General features: G+C 23.6%; 2 protein-coding genes across 6 annotated transcripts; one reads left to right on the top strand and one right to left on the bottom strand.

Annotated features, from left to right (window-relative positions):
- Positions 1–883: 883 nt before the first annotated feature.
- Positions 884–18,888, bottom strand: LOC112603108 (copper homeostasis protein cutC homolog). Of its 2 annotated transcripts, none has more exons than XM_025351536.1 (2): positions 18,773–18,888; positions 884–1,639 (listed from the first exon to the last, which is right to left on the bottom strand). In XM_025351536.1, exons 1-2 carry the CDS (start codon positions 18,801–18,803, stop codon positions 897–899), a joined length of 774 nt encoding a protein of 257 aa, XP_025207321.1. In that variant the 5' UTR covers positions 18,804–18,888; the 3' UTR covers positions 884–896. The 2 variants fall into 2 exon arrangements, with proteins under 2 accessions (XP_025207321.1, XP_025207322.1); XM_025351537.1 differs by lacking the exon at positions 18,773–18,888 and adding an exon at positions 3,271–3,502.
- On the top strand, positions 4,076–21,865 carry LOC112603107 (cyclin-dependent kinase-like 4). 4 transcript variants are annotated; one of them, XM_025351535.1, is made up of 9 exons: positions 4,076–4,199; positions 4,799–4,997; positions 12,116–12,311; positions 13,077–13,362; positions 13,782–13,889; positions 14,357–14,446; positions 17,629–17,777; positions 21,006–21,149; positions 21,578–21,865. In XM_025351535.1, the coding sequence occupies exons 3-9, from the start codon at positions 12,144–12,146 to the stop codon at positions 21,701–21,703; spliced, it is 1,071 nt and encodes a 356-aa protein (XP_025207320.1). In that variant the 5' UTR covers positions 4,076–4,199; positions 4,799–4,997; positions 12,116–12,143; the 3' UTR covers positions 21,704–21,865. The 4 variants fall into 4 exon arrangements, with proteins under 4 accessions (XP_025207320.1, XP_025207318.1, XP_025207317.1 ...); XM_025351533.1 differs by lacking the exon at positions 4,076–4,199 and having other exon boundaries at positions 4,776–5,036; XM_025351532.1 differs by lacking the exons at positions 4,076–4,199; positions 4,799–4,997 and adding an exon at positions 10,671–10,925.
- The last annotated feature ends 1,076 nt before the right edge of the window (positions 21,866–22,941 follow it).

Raw genomic sequence — 22,941 nt, 5'->3', positions numbered from 1 at the left:
AAGTTTAAAAAAGGAGCTCATCTTATTATAACATATTTTTAGTGTTAAGCAGATACAATAACAAATTAGAGAAATTAAAAGTTACTTTATGAGATAACCTATTTCTCATAGAAAATATAAAAATAAGTTCAAAGAAGGAGTGTTAGGAATAGACTTTGCTAGATTTAAACTTACAAATGTTTTATCAAAATATTGATAATATAATCGATGGCAAGGTAATGAAATGTGACAAAAATGATGAACTATCAGTTAAAGATTTATTTAATTGTAAATATTCACCAATGTCCAATTGTATCTTGTAACATGGAAAGAAGTTTTTCCAATTACAAAAGTATGCTTCAAGATTATCATAAAAGTTTTCAATTCAAAAACTTGAAATCGGTTTTTATAATCTCATGCTGGTACTCATCACATAATAATATAATATAAATAGTATAATACTTTTAAACTCAATTTCACAAAAGTAATTTTATTTTGCATATTTTTATTAAGTACTTTTTTTATACATGTATTTAGGTTGTGTAACATTTATGATCGTATAGTTTATTAATTTGTAGAAAAAATAACTTTGCTTTTGTATATTTATAAAATGAATCTGCATATTTTATAGATTTGTATTGCATATAAATCCGAACCATAGAAATTACTATTTTTTATTAGTATTTTTTTAAATTTATAATAGTTTAACAAAATAAAAATAGAAAAAATTATGATTTTGATTGAGCATTGAACATAATTGTATTTCATAATTATTATCTCAAAATTAGCACAAATATGAAATTTAACATCATTAAAAATAAATATTTAAATTTAGTATACTATAGAGTAAGTACTAAGTATATTATATAATAAATGAATTAGATAAAAAATTATTTATGGTACATTTATCTTGTTTATCATTCTAATTTTAAATTATTTTTATAAATATTAAGTAATTTTTTTACAGTATCACAGTCTGTGATATAAATGGGGTCTTCTTTAAAAATTGAATACAATTTTGTATTATTTCTACTTGAATATGGTTTCAAAACCTTTGCTGATGCGTGAAATTCTTGTGCTAATGTAGTGACCAAGATTTCTTTTAGATTTTCAACTTGAATACCAGCTCCAGGGATTATAATAAGACGATCTTTCATTGTTTCGATCAAAATTTTAATTAAGCATCTTCCATCAAATGCTACAGGACTTCTACCACTAGTTAGTAAACGTTTAAAACCCAAATCAGCTATTTTTTGTACCATTTTTATTGGATTTTGCGTAGCTACGTCAAATGCACGATGAAATGTAACAGGTAATGGCTGAGCTGTTAAAATTACTGAAGCACACGTAGCAATATCAATATCGCCAGTTGATGTAAGAGCACCAAATACAAATCCATCAGCTCCAGCCTCTTTGAATAAAGTACAATCTTTAAGAATAACTCTAATGTCTAAATCTGAATATTGGAAATCATAACCACACTTTGGTCGAAGCATAACAAAAATAGGAATTGAAACAATGGTTTTCAAGGTTTTTAAAAGTCCTAGCGATGGTGTTAATCCTCCTTCACTCAATGCACTGCATAACTCTAATCTATGAGCTCCTCCATTAAACGCATTAATAGCAGATTCCACACTATCAACACAGATCTCCATTTTGTCTGAAAAATAAAGAAATCATTAACAAATTATTATACTTGCTTAATAAATTATAAGTTATAATGTATTAGATGGTATGATTAAATCAGTAGATACTTAAGAATTTAGAAAATGAGTTATTAAACTAAAATTGTAAAATTGATAAATATTTATTTATACACAAGAAATTTAAAGATAAAGAAACTTTCATTCCTGACACATTCACTTTTATTCATTTAAATGACATATCTGCATTCTTTCACTAAGACTTAAACTAATTTTATACTATTAGCTTTAATATTAGATTAAACTGAACTATGTTTAATCAAATTTAAAAATAAGCATATTATTTTAGGTATGACTTCTAAATAGATATTACTCGCTTTAAAATTTAAATATCAATAAAGCTAAATCATATCTTAAACAGGTAATATTCTATGATTTAAATTTGATAATAGGTCAATTTTTTTTTATTATTAAAACTAAAAGTATAAAATTAATTCAAAAACTTTTCATATTATACAATTGTAAAATTAGGTATATAACATTTTTTTTAAATAAAACTTTAAATTTTAATCTATTTAGTTACCTAATATTTATTAACATACTCTCCTATACATTTAAATTGTATTAAAAACATAATATTATTTTTTTGAAAATAACAGACTATAAAACAATTATATATTTTAGTTTAATACTTAAAAAATGACATTACTATGAGTTAAGATACTAATTTATATCATTAACAGTGCAAAATATAATAATAATCATCTACAAATTACTGATCATCAAAACAATAACAATAGTTATTTGTCATAGGCAGCCTCTACAAATATATGTAATGTATATAGAATAGTATCTACATAGGTATTTCAAATTGAAAATAAATATTTAACATATTTATTTTTTCTATTCTTAACATTTAAGTTAGGAAATTATTTTTCATAAGTTAATTAATTTGTATGAAAATATTTTTTTATAATATACTTAACAGTAAGTAAATAGAGTGGCATACATTTTCTTAGGCAAAATTGCATGTGCACTACTACATTAGACATCTTGTGGAGTATAATTATTATCCTTTACTACCAAAACATCTACAATAATATGCCCTACACCCAAAAGTTAAGATTTAATATAGTCAAAAGCAGTATTAATTACATAAATACAATATAATTTACTCACATATTGTAATATTAACATAAGACTAATGCATTATGAAAATAGTTTTAAGAAAAATATTAAATAATGTTTATCTTATTCTATGAAAATTAGTTGAAAGGTTTATTGCTTGTAATAAAATAAGGATGTTATGAAAGCGTTCTTCTGCGTCATCACAAATGAAGTGACATTTACAGCACTGGATTAGTACATAATTAATAAACCTTTTTACAACTGGTTAAAATTATATGGTAAGGAACACAAATAGGTATGACTTTTGTTTCAAAAATAATAATAAAATGCAAATAACAAAATCAATCGACACTTCTATAGGTAAATTATTAAACAAAATGTATGGATTGAAATAATTGAAATACAACAGTAAATTAGAAAAATCAGTAGTAACATACTAAAATTGATGATGTGTAAAATACACGACACTTAATGAATACCTATCGACTGATAAATTAATTATATTAAATGATGTAAGTACCTAAAGTGGCTGGTAGGTGAACGCAATTATTCGATATAATGCCGTTTGATGTGGTCAGGCCAAACAGTTACACGACTACATTACACGTGATCTCATTTCATTTACTGCTCACTGTAGGATTGCTCGATAGAGTCTGGATATTTTAAAGTTAAAACGCTTTTACGATTCAGTAATAAACTGTGTAATTATTAATAATTAATAAAAAAAAAAACGTTACAGTGTAAAAAACATAATATTATAATAATAATATTAACAAACTTACTGATAACTAAGTGATAACTGATAATAACAATAATGCTGTAACCGCGATTGTAACCATGAAGATAGAGCAGATGTCTCAACTCCGAGTATTTATTTTGTGATCGTAATTCGTAATGTTATTATCCGTGCACAATAATAATAGTAATTTTATCATTAATCCATGCACAATAATAATAATAATAATAATAATTTTATTATTATTTCGATTTCGGTCAAGATTTTAATGCTGTACGAGCAGATTACAGTGATTTCGACCTAACCACGGAGAGTCCGCGGAGTCTTGACTTTTCTTGTAAAACTTTAATATCGTAGAATGATTCGGTAAAAGTTATCAGTGATAACGCACGTAACGCCGCGAAATCCTACACAATATCTCAGAATATTATGCTCTGACTAGACTAAGTCTGACGGTAGGTACCTTGGTAGGTACTAAAGGTGTTAAAGGTAAATCTTGGACGTCACGATTAATATAATTATTATATTTTTAATCGGAGAAAATTAATTGAATAAAGTAATTATTGGAGAACGTCACTGTAGGTACCTACTGTAATGTATTGTCTTGTTCCCGTGACAAAAAAAAGCAAATTTTTCGTTCAGAATAATTCGTCTTACTGATTTTAGTGTTGCTTTTAAAGTCACAACGAATTGACCAATTATAAAATTTGAAGGTAAGAATATTATTTCTCTAGAATTATACTATTATTATGGGGCTAATATAATATTAGTAATTTATAGTAGTCCAACCAGTATATAATATATGAACGGTGTTAGTGCAAAAGAGCTCAAGTCTTTTAACGTTTTAACACGAATTTACAGGGAAAAAAAACATTTTTAAGCCATTTAAAATTAAAAGTGAATGATTGTTTTTTTTACAAATAGTTAATTTAATAATCTAAAATTTGAATAATTATAAGCATAAAGTATCCTATAAATTATAAGTATTTAAGATATAATTATAATTGATTTATGTCCATTTGTACGAATATGTATATTATTATAACCACTTTTACGGTTTAACCTATTCAGTGTCTTACATATTATATGCTCGAGGTAATATAAAACTTCTTATACTTCTACGAGTCATATTAAGTAAATAAAATTATCTTCTATTTTTAATGGTATTTTGTATTGTATCTATGAGCCATTTTACATCACAAAAAACAAATGCATTACCATATTCATTTATTTTTTTAACTGACTATTAAAATCAAAGTACCAAATCATTTTGTTTCATTTAATCAACTGTACCTAAACTTGTTTTTTCCAGCTCAACTTCTTAATTTAGCCCACAAGAATAGTTTATTGGGAATGGATAACGTTTTCGAGCTTTCTCAATGTGGGCTCAATCAGAATCACAAAATTTCACCATTAGATTCAAATTATTATAATTCGTAAAGATAGCTAACAAAAATCAAAAAAAGTGAAAAAGAAAAAAAATATGCGATTGCATAGAAATCCACAACCTGGTAATGAGTAATGAGATATGATACAATTAATATTTTAAAGTAAGTACCTACCTAAGTATGGTAACAACCAAACATGGACATAACTAGTTAACTAATAAACTTAAACCAATAAACTGAATATATTTTTAATAATGTAATAATAAGAGATGATTGCTTCCATCGCTCCAATGAAGTTGGAGCCTATATGGTTTAAAGGATGTTAGTCAGGATGACACGTCCTATTTTTGAAGTCCCATGCCATAAATATTATTTTTGTGTAATTACTGAATTATAATATAAAATACGGTAACAAACGAAAAAAAAAAATTAAAATTAAAATACGTCTAATTTTTAAACACATGAACGTACATTCATGACTAGAAAATTTTTTATATTGGTTAGTAATATTTATTATAAAATAAAAAAGCTTCTACGCAGTAAATATTTAAATTATTTTATTCTATATTATGTTTAAAATTTGTCTTTTAACTATTTGTGTGTCTGTAACCCGAATCAAGAAAATCGAAAATGTTTACTGTTTTTATTTAAGAGGAGAAAAGTGAGTACTTTTGTATTCTAAATTACCTAATGTCTTTTATTACACATTTGATATTAATAATAGTACCTATTAAATACTTGCCATTTTTTATTATTGATCAATTTTTGAAGGTCGGGGTTACAACCTCCTAACTCCCTCCGCTTATTACAACACTGACTCAAATAGTTCTTTTTTTCGAGAAACGAAACTTATATACAATAAATAAAACAATATCTGCTTTTCCGTTTTTATTTTATGATATCATTAATACCTGAAAACATTTTTGTGAGTAAAAATATTATTTTAAAATTTATAATTATTGTGTTTTTAACTCAAAAGTACATAATCATACAAAAAACTATTTATAAGTGTTTGAAGTAAAAATGTTGACAAAATCCTTTAAAACTATGAACATTTGAAATATTATTAGAAAAGTTCATAAAAGACTTGAACGAGATTTCTTACTACGAGTTTTTATTATAGTAAAAAGAAAAAAGTTTAGTATATAAAAAGTTAGATTCATATTTTTCAGCGTTTGGCTCAATCGATATTCAAATGTTGACAACATTGGGTATTTATTATTTAAACAAAAATAATGTTTAACACAAAAAATACACATCATCATTGTAAAATCAATACATTATTGTTACTCCGTTTAGAAACTATTATTAAATTAAATTTTAAATCGTAAAAAAAAATAATTGCATATGAATTATACAAGTTGATAAAAATGACAAGGAACGTAGTTGCTTCGCTAATAAATTAAATTCTTAATCATTAAATTACCTTGAAAAGAGACCAAGACTAAATTTTTTTTCAAATATTTTGTTTTAAATGGATAAAACCAAAGTTTAGGTATTACGAGTCAAAACACACTATTTAATGCATTAATTGCATCATTTTAAAAGTCAGTTACGGTTTCTAAATCTGGATTTTCATAAATTTTTTTTATTATTTTTAGTAAAAAATTCGATTGAAAGTTTAAATATTTTAAAGTAAAGCTCTTCTATTTTTAATTTCATTAAAACGTACAAGTGGAACAAAAATCGTTTCACTTTTTGATTTATATAAACTATTGCGTGTGTATTTTCTGCAATCAGATATTAAGTAATTTAGATAATGAAGTAGTAGAAAATATAACAATGAACAATATGTTATTTTATTAAGTATATGTCGAAACAAGCGTAAAATAGTGGCTAAATGACTGAAAATGCTCAGGTTTTAACGGCTATGGTACATCCGCCATTGCAGTGCTCTCTAGGCTCCTTTATAAATGAAATCAGTTCCTTGTTAGATAGCCCACGGCCTTACATTTTTCAGGTATCCTTGAAGTTGTTTTGATATTTGTTATTGTAGAATAACGACCTCCAAGATACATTTCATTCCTAATTGCCGATACGTACAAGTATAATATTTTGTCGCTAAAAGGCGACTTCAATGATGCAGTTGCACTTTAATTACTGGCACGTACAATGAGTATATTTATTATAATAATATACACTGATATTTCGTAGCTTGAGACAAAGCCATGTATTACGTTTAAACGATAAAAAATATTTGGACAAATTTTAAAAGTTTTATCTGCTAATTAATAGTTCAATTATTATTGTAACAATATACAATTTTCATTAGTCATAACTTATAATAAACAACAAAATTTATGACCTGATAATATTACGCACATGTTTAATGGTAGATCAATTTTATTTGTTTGTTTTTTTTTTTTGGTTTTAAGTTTATATCATTATTTTGTTTCTGTCGTTCAATAATTTGTCGAGCGACTTCTTTACTAATGTAAAGAATTGATTATTTAAGATGTTCATGCGATTTCATGTATATCAATATTTGTATCGGGTTATATATTGACTTTCTTGAACATTTTTTTCTTTTAATATTCATTTATTTTTCTTACTTTTATATTTATTTAATTAAGTCTGTGAGAATGGGTATTTTCAGGAAAAAACCATTTTTGTCATCAGAATGTACCTACCTGCGTTTTTTTTTCCACAAAAAAGTCAAATTATCGAGTCATGTATTAAGTACTGTGTCTAAATTTTCGTCTTTCTGCTCTTAGAATTTACGATTAAAAAACAATATTAATTTACTAATAATTAAAATATTGTCGCGGGTTATATAATTACTGAAATAATTACAAAACATCGATAATTGAAATTTAACATTGCGTTTATTATTATGTGATAAATGTGAATCAAAAAAATATAAACATTTCGTGTATGAGGAAACTAATTTTTTATTATTAAAAATAAAATTACTTAATAAATCAAGACTTAAAAAATAATTTAGATCAGTTTATTACATCTGATTATCTAAAATATGATATTTTTGGATAGGTAATCTATTCAATGAAAATGATTAAGCAAAATAATAACACTATAACCATATTTTTTTGAATTAAGATTAAAAGTATATTCACATAAAACCTTTAAAAATGAACATGAATATATTATTTAAAATAAATTATAAAATTTTTAAAGCAATTAAAAGTTATAATTTTGAATCATTAACCTTTAAAATATATAATTAAGTGATTAAAATGTTGACTGTAACCCATAAGCGCAAAATATGACCCAAACGCAACCCAAAAGCGCAAAAGTAAATATTCCATAAGCAAAAAAAATAAAAATACCTTTTTAACAAACCATAAGCGCGAATAAATTTTATAAAAATAAAGTGTATTTTATATGAGTTAAATATAAGTTTATATTGTATATATTGTATATAGTTACCTTAAATAATTATCAATTTTTGTCGTAATTCGTTACGATAAAATATACGATTTTACTAAACTTCAACTGAACTCAATCACTGTTGATATATTTTTGAATTATAATTTATTATTAATAATAATTAATTTAATTAAAATTAATAATTTAAAAATGAAACTTATTGTGTAACTGGTTCAATATTTATTTTTGCGTCTTTATTCTACTACTAAGGTACAAAAACGCAAAATTAATTTGAGCTTTTAATCTATTGAAAAAAAATCGACGATTTGTGCTTTTCGGTTTCACCGGAAATTTTTATAAACAGTAATTTTATCTTATTATTATAAATATAAAAAAAAATAATTGGTAAGTGGGTATCACTCTGCTGTACAATAGGTATCACTGTGATAGATGTGTTATTATGTTAATTTTAAATTCAATGATTTATCATAATATATAAAAAACGAGAAATTTATACGTTTAAAGTCTATTGGTCTATATAATATTATATATCAGTATATCATTAAGTTTATTTCATGTAATGATTTTTAAAATTGCTATTAAGTTAATCAATTTTACTATTAGTGATATACACATATGGTAATTGAATTAATGTTTGCTTAAAACTTGTATTGAAAAATGTCATAATATGTATGAAATATAATAATACACGTACAATTTCTATATACCAACGAAAAAAGTTTTTAAATTATAACAAAATAATTAATATTGATGTTCAAGATTAAATTCCTATGTAATTTCATCCAATTTTGAAATTTAAACGTCTATAAAATAATTATGCATATATATTTGTTTGAGGTTTTTAGTTTCAGTATAAATTACTAATGAGCAACTTTGTTTTACATTTCTAAGCTTAAGATATAAAAATTTAACATTTTTAATTTCTATAAATAACTTAAAAATAGTCAAAATATTTTAAAAATACTATCGTAAATAAAAAATGATTAAATAAACATTCAATGAAAATTTCAACAATTGTAGATTGGTTGATTTAATTATTTGTTTTTGAATTACAACAAAATATTAAAAATTATTTGAGGGAAAAAAGTTATTTTGCGGGTAAATACGCATTATTGTCATAAAAATTTTAATTTAAAATACTCTTAGAAAATGTAATTGATTTTCCGATAAAATTTTTATTATTATAGGTAGAAAAACTTTGAGGAGTTTTTTATTTAATTTTGAAATCTTAAATATATAAAAAAAAAAAAACATTATTTTATAAATTTAATACTAAAATACAATTTGATTATACGATTCTCATCAAATTTTTAAATGTTAACACTTATAAAAAATATGGTTGAGCATATTTGGTAAACCACCCTATAAACATGAAGTAATATCTAAGTAGAATGTTTTCATAGGAGATGCTTTATTAAATTTTATCATTAGGAAATTGAGTATTTACATATAAGTATCTTTATTAATTATTTAATAAATTTATAATATATATTATATATTATATTTAGCTAGAATATTATGTAGTCAGTGGTTATATTGAAATTTAATACTGCTCCCCCCCCCATTCCATAGAAATTGTGCGAATTACACACATGACCATAGGTGGCAACATATAGGTTTTATATATAATGATATAGTTATTATTATAGCGTATTTTTAAATTTGTATTTGGTAGGTGTGGGTGTTAAGATATTTGTATTCCTAGCACATTTTGCTATTTTACAACATTGCAAGAATAAAAAATATTTTTGAAGTAGGTACGTATAAAAAAATAATTGATTTAGTTGCAGATACTTATTATTTGAGCTAAAATATTATGGTTGTAATTTTTTGGTCGTGCACTCATAATAGTTATATTCTTTTGATCGAACATTTTCGTCTAAAGATATCCATTTAAAGAAAAAAATTACCTAAGAATTTAATATTTATTTTTGTTTTCCAAATAAATGTATAACCTAATTAGGTAATGCTCTCAAATGTTGCTGAGATTCACAATTAATTTTTAAATTGGATTTTTTGGTCTTGGGCGTCAAGAAATGGCTCTAAATTAATCTATATACTAATGAATTACGGCTTATATCTTATATTTTAAATTATAATGTTGTGTATACAATATTATGCGCGTATATTTAACATATTAAACGGGTAATAAGACCGTGCGTCTGTGCATAATTAATATTTTATCATCTATTATAATAATATGATAAATTAGTTTAAATTATTCTTTACTAATACTTATTAATTATTATTAAATATTAAGATATCTATCAGTTTGATTGATATATACATTATATACATATTACTTATATAAATATTAAAATATATAATAAAGTTAATTAAATTGATGTAAAAGTACTCAAATATTTTTAAAGGTGTAAATTGAATGTACCAAAATTATTTTAAATGTATCAGATTATCATTTGTAAAGGATTATATTATGAATGCAAGTTAAGACTGCACTGTATATAGTACAATTTTAGTAATTGATTATGTGTACCTACTAATAATTTATTCAACGTAACAACTACTTTACCGAAATAACAACAAACCACAGTGACCTAACAATCAATAATATTGATTCAGCCTTTTGTTGTGAAGTTGCTGTTGCTGTTGGAGTCGTAACTTTTACTTATATATGGGCGAATGTTTGCCCGATAAAAGTCTGTGGCTGTATGGTAATAATTTGCCGCTGCTTCCACGAAGGTAAAAATCTTTTTTCAATACTTTTACTAATAAAGTAGATAAATGAGGACATTATCAAATTTTCCATGTATAGGTAATGTACAAAATTGTAATGTTAGTTAAGTAATTATAAATATTTTACGTAACATAGTGTCTGTATGGTAGACTTACAAATACAATAGATAATAACAGTTTTAAATTTCGTATTATAGAACACACACATACAGCATAAATATTTTAACACTAAATTGATCAAATCTATGAATATTTCATTCATAATTATTATGCATTGAAAAATAACAAAATTCATTTTTATATAATGTTTAGTATTTTTAATTAAGGTATAAATAAACATAAATTGTTTTAAAGATATTTGTAGAAATAAAAAATTTGTAGACATAGGTACCTATTTAAGTTTAAATTTTCTCGAATTGTGTCGAGGACATTTATTTTGTATAGGTTTTTAATTTTAAAAATATTTACTACAATATATACCTAAATACTTTATCTATATTATGATATGATATTAAATAATTCATGAGATTTATATTAAAACTAATTAAAATTTACCAAAACAACTTATCAAAAATAAAATATTATTTATAAATTACTTTATTAGTTAAAACGTACCTATATAGTTATTTAAATTTAATATTTCACAGAAAATTTACATTACCTTCATAACTTTTAATTTTTAATAAAATATTTCTTTTTAATTTGTAATTATTTTAATTCAAAAGTAATGAGTACCTGTAAAATGCATTTTTTTTTTTTTTTTAATGTGTCTAGCAAATGTTTGGAATATTATCAATAATTTAATTAAAACTAAAAGTATATACATTTTGGAAAAAATGTAGTACCTTAAGCTTTAAAATTTTTTTAATTATTTTATTTTATAATACCTAATTTATATCAATATGAATTATATATAAGAATTCAATAGAATAATTTTAAACAAAATAATTACACCGCTATTCAATCAGTGTTTATGTCAGACATAAAAAATAGATAATAAAAGACATATTAATTTATGTAGACATTCATTATGACTGGTATTTATTATGAATAAACATTTAAGAAAGTTAGCTTAAAATGTTTTTTAATAAATTGTTTTATTACTTTAATTATGAAATAAATAATCATTTTCAATTGGTATTTTAAAATTTATTTCTAGAATTTTCAATTAAATACACAAATTTTTCACTTTTCAGACATGGATCCAGCTCCAAGTTGAAATTGATGGAACGCTACGAGCGTCTGGGCAAATTGGGTGAAGGGAGTTACGGAATGGTTTTTAAATGCCGGAATCGAGAAAATGGTCACATAGTAGCAATAAAAAAATTTGTTGAATCTGAGGACGATCCATTAATTCGAAAAATTGCTCTACGTGAAATACGCATGCTAAAGGTAAGTCTTAAAATATTTTATTCCGGAATTTTAAGAAAAAAAATTAAAATTACATGAAGCACATAACCGCAAATCTACATCTACATCTATAGGTACATTATATGTTTTTATCATAGCAATTTAAGTTCTATTTTTGTTTTATTTTGTTTCGATATCAATTACTTCATTTTACCTAATATTTCTTTTAGGTCATTTAAAATAAAACACATTAAAAGTATTGCATATATACTTGTATAATGAGTTTGTTGTTCTTTTAACAAACCTCAGAAATAACCAATAATTTTCAGAATTTAAATCATAATGGTAGTCCCTACTTCCTAATCGAGTCATTATTATGGTAATAGATTTGCTCTTCAATCTATATATAAAAAATTTAAATAAACGCAGATTTTTAATTTTAAAAGAATGTTTTATTGCCTACGTAATTTCGAAAATATCGTTTTATCCGTAAATATAGGTAAAATATGACTTATGAGTAATAATAATATAATCATTTATACATATTTTATTATTAAAGTTTAGATGATATGCTTATTTTTCGAAGGTTAAGTTAACGTAACATAAAAAATTAATATTATTTGTATACTTCTCTATCATAAAAAAAATGTAATAAATTTATCTAATAATTTTACATTAAAATGAATTATTATCATATTATAATTTTAATATACCAAGTATAATTATATTTTTCATCGTGAAACCAATAGTTATTATTTTTTAAAGCTTATTACATTGATAAAAATAAAAAAACTATGAATATTTTAGACATTAAAACATCCAAATCTGGTGAATTTGCTCGAAGTATTCCGACGTAAACGAAAACTTCATTTGGTATTTGAGTTTTGTGAGCACACAGTACTCCATGAGCTCGAAAGACATCCGTATGGCTGTCCAGAAATATTTACCAAACAAATTATTTGGCAGACGTTACAAGCCGTTGCATACTGCCATCGACACAATTGTATACACAGAGATATAAAACCGGAAAATATATTACTCACTTCCCAAGGGGTGGTGAAACTTTGTGACTTTGGATTTGCAAGATTAATGAGTCAGTATAATATTATATTATTATATTATATCATATTATATGTTTTAAACGATTGAAATAGATAGGTTTTAATCGAATTATACATACCTAGTAGTAAATTATTATTTAAAACTTCGATGACATAGGTATCTAATTAAAATAAATGGTTTTTTTTCACAAATTTATTATTAGTAAAATACTTTTTATTTAATTTCAATAAATCGATCCTAATAAATTGAATACAATATGTCAATTAAACATAATTTTTGTGGTTTTATTTTTTTTTTTACAAATTTTTCTATAATTATTTAAATTAGTTCTAAAAAAAAAAAAAAAAAATGCTGATACATATGTAATTGAATTATTTATCGTTAAATTAATACTTATAACTCAGTTATTAATTATTACATTTATTATTTAAAAAAAAAATTGTTTTACAGATCCCGGAGAAAATTATACTGACTATGTGGCTACCAGATGGTATAGATCTCCTGAATTATTAGTAGGTGATACATTATATGGTCCTTCAGTTGATGTTTGGGCAATTGGTAAATACTAAATGAAATAATGTGTACTAACACTCTATATTATTAGATAATCAATAAATTTAATTATTCAAATATTTTATGTGATCAATGTTTTTGAAAAAGTAATTTTAACTTGCAATAGCAGCAATATTAAATAGGTATAATATAGAAAACAAAAATTTATTTTACTAACCTTTTTTCAGAAAGAAAAATATTAAAAGGTAATTGTTAATGTACCTTTAAGAATATTTAAATTTAATTTATGTATAGACATTTATGGTTTTTTTTAAAGATTTTTAATATATTATTATATAATTTGCAACAAAATATATCATAATAAGTCAATACTGATTAAATGCAAATTAAATTTAGACAACTTTAATTTTAGTCCTAAGTGCCTCAAATAATATAATATATTCATAAAAGTTAGTATAACGTAGTATTGATGGTTTTTAAAATAGGTATGAGCACTTAATAATTTTTTACAGGTTGCGTTGGCGCGGAACTTATAAGAGGAGAAGCTTTGTGGCCAGGAAAATCTGACGTTGACCAACTGTACTTAATAAGATCTACTTTAGGTAAAATAACTTAATTACCATTTATTTATTAAAAACAAAATAAAATAATATTGGAAAAAGTTTTCGTTTAGTGTGCTTTTTAAGTATAATAGTTAAAGCTTTATATTTAAATATATTATATTCATTGTAAACACTAGGATAACTTTTAATAAGCCCCTGAATTTGTGTTTTAATGAAAATTATAAAAAAAATACTGCAAATTCAATTCATCATTTTCCAGATCAATGAATGTTTTTAAATAGGACAATATACATATAATATTATTATACGTATATATTATATACTCGTATATATAATACATAATACAGAACTTGTGCATGGAAGTTTTAAGTATTCATAGAACTTTTCAATATTGATGCATTAAATTTTATGGCTGAAATTTATATGTGTGGAAACTTTTTTCCTGTAAATGTTTAATTTAATTCTTTGCGTTGTGTTATGATATACCGCAGCATAATATTCAAAATATTTTACGAATTATATTAGGCACATTGATTTGCTTTATGCATTCTAATTTCTAAGACATTATATGGTTTTGAATAATTGAATACTTATTTTGTATAAGTATGGAAGTATTTATTAAAATTACTTATTTTAAAAATATTTTTATCTAGATCTACCGACTAAATTTTTGAAACATTTGAGTGTATTTATTTTGAAATCCCACGTCATGGTAAAATTATACATGTTATTAAAATTGCACATGAAAACACAGAAAAACTAATTCCAAACTTCTACAGAACTTCACTCATTTACATATTATACTTGACAATTCGGTAATATTAAAATTGCTATAAATAAGTACCAACTAACATTTTATTAAATATAAGCATTTATAGGCTATAGCTGTAGGGCTAATTGCGTACAGCATACTAAACAATGTATTTAAAATCTGTTAATAAGTGTAACGGTTATTGTTTTGCAAAATCATCTTCATAAAACATTTATCATTACAACTCATAACAATCATAGGTTTTTTAATCGAATTTATTAATGGAATATAATTATTCAGACATCTATGATTTAAAGATTTGCTAGCTAACGCAATCTCGTATTAATAGTTTGTAAAGTTTAATAATGTAATGTATTTATCATGTCAGTGGCGCGGAAAACATTTCCGCTATAAGCAATTTCCCCTTAATTTTCGTGAAAGGTAGTGATAAGTATTTAGTTAGGTGTATGTTACTATTATTACTGTTATGTATATATTATTACAAATTGCAACGACAATGCTAATTTTCATTATCAATGACGGTGTTTTTGTTTGAAGGAGATACGTGAGTCGTCGATAAATATGTAATTTATCTAACTATATGATTCAAAACAGATATTTCGTCCTATTTTACTATTGCATCGTGTATCGTACATAATGACATTAGCATATTGATATTATTTGTGTACGTATATGAGTATTTTAAAGTGCATAACCATAATCTGTCACATAATATTATTACATTTTTTTGATAAATTATTTATACAATAATAAAATTATATTAAGCAGCCAGTCTATCCTATTATGATGTATATTTATTCCTGTTATTGCATCAAACTTTGAATATTAATGACTAGCGACCATAATATTATGATGTTTATACGTCGATAATGTGTGTAGTGTGTACAAACCTTTCAATATCGTTCACCAGTTAAATAGTACCAATAATTCATTATATTATTTTAAACAAAAGGAAATGTTATAGGTCACTGCATCAATTAACCAAATTTGAATATAAAATGTTTATATGTATGTTCATTCCCAATCTTAATCTAAAAAATTTAAAAACAAATATTAAATTTCTATGAAAAATTCTATGATGCAGTTTTTAGAATTATTAAAAATTTTAAATTCTTATTTATTTCAAGTTTAAATAGATCTTAGTGTTATCAATTACTTTGTACTCATATCATATTTAAATATGAATGTCATTGTTTTTAATCAATTATTTTGAGCTAAGATTTTTTTAATTTAAATTATCAATGTAAATTATAATTTATGTAATTTTATAGTCGTTATCTCTTCTATAATATATAAAATTGTAAGGGGTTTTCTACGACCGCGCTAACCGAGAAAACTGCTGAACCGATTTGGTTGACAATTTTTACTGTTACACCTAACAGTCTGCTGAAGGTTTTAGTACTACTTTTGTTAATAAAAAATAAGTATTAAGTTCTTGAAAAATTAAAAAACAAAGTTAATTTTGGGAGCCTCTCTACGAGGTCTGCAAAAACAAGCCTTTTTATGTTCCCATTGTGTGACAACACTATTTATCTTTTTTCCATTTTTTTTTTTTCACAGAGTTGTTCCAAATACCTTCTTAAGTGTTAGTATAGCCTGATTTTTAATTTACTTTGTCTGAAAGGGGTGTATTGTATTTAAATGCTCCAATTTTCTGACGACGCTATTGAACTTTTTTACAATTTTTTTTCACAGACTTGTACCAAATCCTTTCTTGAATGTCACCACATCGCCCAATTTTTAATTTTTTTTTATTTTTTTTTTTTTTTTTATCAGAGTGATGGGAGAAAAAGTATTGTATTATAGTAGTTGGGGACCTGAATCATCTACAATTTTGATTTTAGCAGGAGATAGAACAAAAAAGGTTATATACTCAGAAGTTTTATAAAATTCTTTATCAACAGATTAATTAGCATTTCTTTTATATCTGTATTTGTTTTTAGTAAAAATATAATTATCATTAATACCGCTAGAAACATTTTAATACTTTTCATCAACCGTTTTTTATATTTACTTGTCGATTACATTAAATAATTAAATTTGAATAAAAATTCTACATATCATCGTCCAAAAGCAAAATAAGCAACCAATTACGGGCGAAGCCGTAACGGGTCGACTAGTAGATATATATTTGAAAATTTTCTAAAGTAAGAAATTTATTTTATATAGGTAAATCTATTTCATGTCAAAAAGATAATTTATAAAAAAAATTTTAATTTAATTTTCAAAAACTCTTTTTTAACGCAAAACTTATCATACGATATTCTTTATAATTAGTATAATATATTATTAAACATTAGTTAAAATTTATCATTTTGAGTTACTATATTGCCATTTGAAAAATGGCTCAAACTTTTTAGATTAATCGAACCAACATAGATATTTTTTTATATCTATAAAATAATAACAATTATAATTTCCAATTAACAGATCTAATTTGTATTTTTAGGTGACTTAATAGCAAGACATATGCACATTTTCAAAATGAACGAATTTTTTCGAGGTATGAGTTTACCACAGCCAGAACTTATTGAACCACTGGAAAAAAAACTACCTAAACAAGCATTATCTATTCCACATTTGTTGGACTTTTTAAAGGTAAGTATATTTAAATTAATTTAATATTCAATGTCGATATTTAATTACGAGTACATTAAATATTATAAGACGTTTAGTCAAACTCAAATAGATAATAATATTAAGTACATAATATATTATTATAATGATTAAAATTTTAATTTTTTATGGAAATAATTTTTTTGATCATTAAAAATTTAATTTAGTTTTAACATCAGAAATTTTAAATGACCAATATTTTTTTAAATAACTTAATGATTTAACAATCACATTTAAGCCAAGTAACACTTGTATAAAATCCCACCATATAACCAAGTTTTGTGTTTCTTCACAACGTCTGTTAATGAAAATGTGTTATGAGTTAAGACATTCACTGACAAATACAACTATGTTAATGAGTATTTGAATTAATAATAACTTCTTATAAAATATTTTATTTTTAATGTTTTTACTTAAATACTATTATTATAACTATATAGATGTTTATAATTCTATGATACGTACTTATAGTAGTTTTAGTAACTCGTGCTACGTTTAATTCTAAAACCAAGTCCTATTTTATATAATTTATATAATAATTATTAAAATAATTTAGTGAAATTCGATGCAAAATGTATATTTTATATACACTATGCCAATGATCACCAAATAGCGGCCCGCAGACAAAGAATTATTTTTTAAAATATTTGTAATATCACTAAATAATTTTCTATTTTTAATGCATTTATAATTTATTTTTATTTTTTTCAAATATTTGTAATTATAATTATGTTCTTAATGTTTATCAATGTTTATGTAATTTTCTCATTACATTCAGTTTTAAAATAATACCTATAATATTATGCTAAATATATATACTTAAAATGTTGATGGCCCACAAAAAATTTTTAGTTTCTTTATGTGGCTCTTTAAAAATATTAATTGTTGACTCCTGCAATATCCGTATAATAATAATTTATATTATGAATAGTTAGTAGAAAATTTGTATTTAAAAGATTTAGTCGTCAAAAACTTACCCACATATTTTTTTAAATTCAATAAAACCATTTTCACTAAGAAATGAAACAAAAAAAATGTGGTATCTACATTGAATTATTGACACATAAATTGATGCATTTTTAGGTTTCCACTGAATACTGATCGACTGTTTTCACTTTTATGTTTGTTATCATAAAAGATTCTATACAACCTTCCTTATTCATCAACCATTTGTATGATAATTTGTCCATAAATATTCAAATATGACAAAGTAAATGTGGGTCACAAAAACAAAAATAGACATTAACTATATTCAATATAACAATATTTCGATAAAATTTATATTTGAAACGCAAAATAGTAAACATGTCTTGAATATTTAGACCAGACATTTATTTAAAATTTATACTATAAATTACATACGAACAAATAATATTATTTAAGAACATACTGCTATATATTAAACAGAACTTTTTTTTCTTTATTGTTTCAAAAATTCTACAACCTATGTATGCTAAATATGCGTATTACAATAAATATAAGTGTATATAGATTATATTTATTTATTGACATTAAAAAAGCTTGTGTGAATGGAGGCACTTCAGAGTGAATTTATATCCTTATGGTGCTTATTAAATTAAGTCTCAAGCCATCTGAATGGACATCAGTCTAATTTCGAGAATAAAGTTTGTTACGAGGTTAGAATTTTGGTTTTTTATACAACGTTAGTGAATTTTGAGCAATATCTAATAGAAGCCTGATAAAAAAAAAATCCAGAGCGATTTAGGTGATGGTACTGTTTTTTTAATATAGTTACTTCTGAATTATATGAAGAGCAGTTAATATTTTTAAATGCAATTGAAAAAGATACTATTATAATACAAGCATTAACTTTCTTTAAGCCAAAGCCTATAGGCTATAGTGCATTTTCTAACACTGAAATTTCTCTTTAAATCGTATTAACGCAGAATATTAATAAACTCGGCATTTTTATTAACTCAAAATAATTAAAAACCGCCTCAGAAATACAAATATTTAAAAAAGACACATTGAACTAGCTGTAATTTTCCATATAAAAATATATAACAATTTTTCAAAAACCAAGAAATATGTTTTTTTTTTTTTTATTAATAATTTTCATTTTATTACAAAAAATCTGAAAAATGTTAATAAAAAATTCAGCAATAATTTTAAGCGTTGACCATTCGTAAAACATCACTTTTGAATCTTAATTACTCATTTTTAACATTCCAAAATCTGTAATTATGTTCAATTTAACATCTCTACGTTTATTTGAGTAACATGACATTATACACTCTCTACAGCTGTTTCTCGCACTATAGATAATTATAGAGACATTATATATCCATATAACAATAACAAAATCATAAACAAAACGATCAAAAAAAGATAAATTATCAGAACAAAATGTCTTGAGTTAACATTCTAAATTACCAATTAAATTATAATTGAAAATTCATATGATGTATGCACTAAAAATGATAAAAGATACTTTGAAACATCAAAATAATTGTTATGAATGCAAAATAAAAGTTTAAGTTTTCAATTCTATGATAATATACGTAACTGATTTTGTACTTGAAAAGCATTTCTAAGGAATTCTCTAAAATAATCGAATGCATTTTACATTCAAATTCAGACTATAGTTATAAGTAATAGATAAAAATAATAATCGCATTTATATATATATAATTAATTTTACTGTTAATAATATATAGCATGTTTATGAATATTTGATGAAAACAATTTTTATAAAACATTAAATAGAGTAGAGCACCTATTATTTAAAATAAGTTTTACCACAAAATAATTTAAAATGAGATTTTACAAGGATGTAAAATGATAACTGATAAGTGGAAAAAATGGGTCACAGCCCACAACCCACAAACAATTATATGGAAAATGGACCTCGCAGTTATAATTCGTATACGAGATTCACAACTCGTAGTGCCGGCCCTGCGTCAGCGTAGTTAATATAACCGAGCCACTGAACTTTAACGAATATAAATAAAAATAAATTATTTCTAAAGGCATAGCTTATTAAATTAAAATTATTAAAATTATACAATTATTAAACATATTTTGTGAAAACGTTTTGTTATTCATGAAATTCGTCGATCGTCGTTTTTTATTATTATCAACCATTGTCATGTAATTCCCCTTGCATTAACATAAATTGTCTAAAAAAAAATTGAAAAAATAAATAATTTATCATACATTTAATGTGTTTTAATATTGTTTTGTAATTAGATGTGTTTAGAAAAAGACCCATTAAGACGATGGACGTGTGATCAATTGTTACGGCACCCTTTTTTCGATAATTTCTCGTTCAAGTACCCGGAAGGAGATTTATACGAGTTTGAAAAACTTAAAACATTTCGAGAAAAATCAAAGGTAACTGATAAGTATATTTTGATCTTACCAAAAATGTATTCTTGTTTATATTATGGGAAAAAAACAAGATGAAACGATTATAAAGTAAATTATAATAGTAATTATCGTAACAAATAACAATGAATAAAATAAACTATTACTATTATATTACCCATCGGTCCCGCCGAGTTATATTAAAAATAGATACGAGCCAAAAATTTGTATCTCAAATTCTATCAATAAATATGTATTACATTATGTTGACATTCTTATTACTTTTTTGAATTTTACTACTTAATAACAATACATTTAAAAAATAGCGTTTTCAACTGAAAATCGTAATAAAATTTACTACAGTCGAGTAGTGGATATTTTATTATTATAATCTATTGCCTGTTGGATATTGATAGGTACTTCCTAATTGTTTGTTTCGCTTCGAATTTTCACAGAACGGACATTACGTGAACATCGCCTCAACGCTATTTCCACAGATACCGAGCAACAATCAAAGCCCTGACTTGACTCGTCCTTTAAAAGTGGCGCAAAAACATTTCGATCATTTACCAGACATCTGACCAAAAGCTATGTCAATAATTATATTAACATCGTCAGAAGTCATCACATTACAATCATACTATACCTACTATATATATATATATATATCCATAAATTAATTTTACATCACCGAAAGGAGATTTCACCTGTTTACCTAATATGTACCTGCTATATTTTGTGAAAAATATATATTATAATATTATGTTCAAAGTTTATTTACTATAATTTATTTCATGTTTTTATGAATATATTTTACTCATTATTATTAATTTACATTCCAACATACAAACCAATATATTGGTATTTACTAAAGTACATTACCGATTATTTACCATGTTTTTTTTAGTTTTTTTTTTTTTTAATTATATGCTTGTGTACACATTTTAATATAGGTGAACATTTAAAAATTGTTAATCCGCCTTTTATAAAATAAGTTTAATAAAAAAGTACATAATGTTAACGCGTTTACCAGCTATAATTATTGAACAATAAACGATAACAACTATATCGAGTTAAATTTTTGATTATATTTATTTAATTTTAATGATATGCAGGCTCGTGAATGGCGAAATTATTTGGTTACCCTGCAAAGTGTTGTACCATTCTAAGTATCATCTAAACTTTAAAATATACAAATAACTTATAAGTTATAATAGTTATAACTAAAGTAAACTAATAGTCTGAAATTGTATTTTTATAGATCGAAAAATAACTAATTTCGAAATATAAAATCAAAAATGTATGACGCCATTTAAAAACTTAAAAAATTGTAACGATCAAAAAAATAAAATATATGATTTTTTTTTTTTTGAAGCTTTGTTTTATTTCAACTGGAAAATATGCATGGAAAATATTTTCAAAAACGATTTTATATTTTGAAATAATCAATGTTATTTAATAAAATTATCACTATGTGTGTAAGAACCACTGTTTCTTAGTGAACATATTAATACAAGGTATAATTAAATAGGATTAAACATATTATACAGTTTTAACAGAAATAACTGGTTTTAATCAATATATTTTTATTTTTATTTTTTTTATTATTCTATTTAAATTTATAGGTACTAAGAAAATAAAAATAAATTTTAATGGTAAATATATTTATTTAATTTAAATAGTTCATTTTCTACGATTTTTTTATAATAAATTAATTAAAAGATAATAACTTTTTTTAAATATTATTTTTGGAAATGTTCAAACATGAGTAAATCTTAAATGATTTATTGTGCATATAATTTTCATCAAGTGGACGCTA

This window comes from Melanaphis sacchari, unplaced genomic scaffold (assembly GCF_002803265.2).
Source record: "Melanaphis sacchari strain LSU unplaced genomic scaffold, SCAv2.0 Contig95_pilon_pilon, whole genome shotgun sequence".
NCBI lineage: Eukaryota > Metazoa > Arthropoda > Insecta > Hemiptera > Aphididae > Melanaphis > Melanaphis sacchari.
The sequence above is the reverse complement of the archived record's forward strand: the minus strand, read 5'-3'. Positions and strand labels throughout refer to the sequence as shown.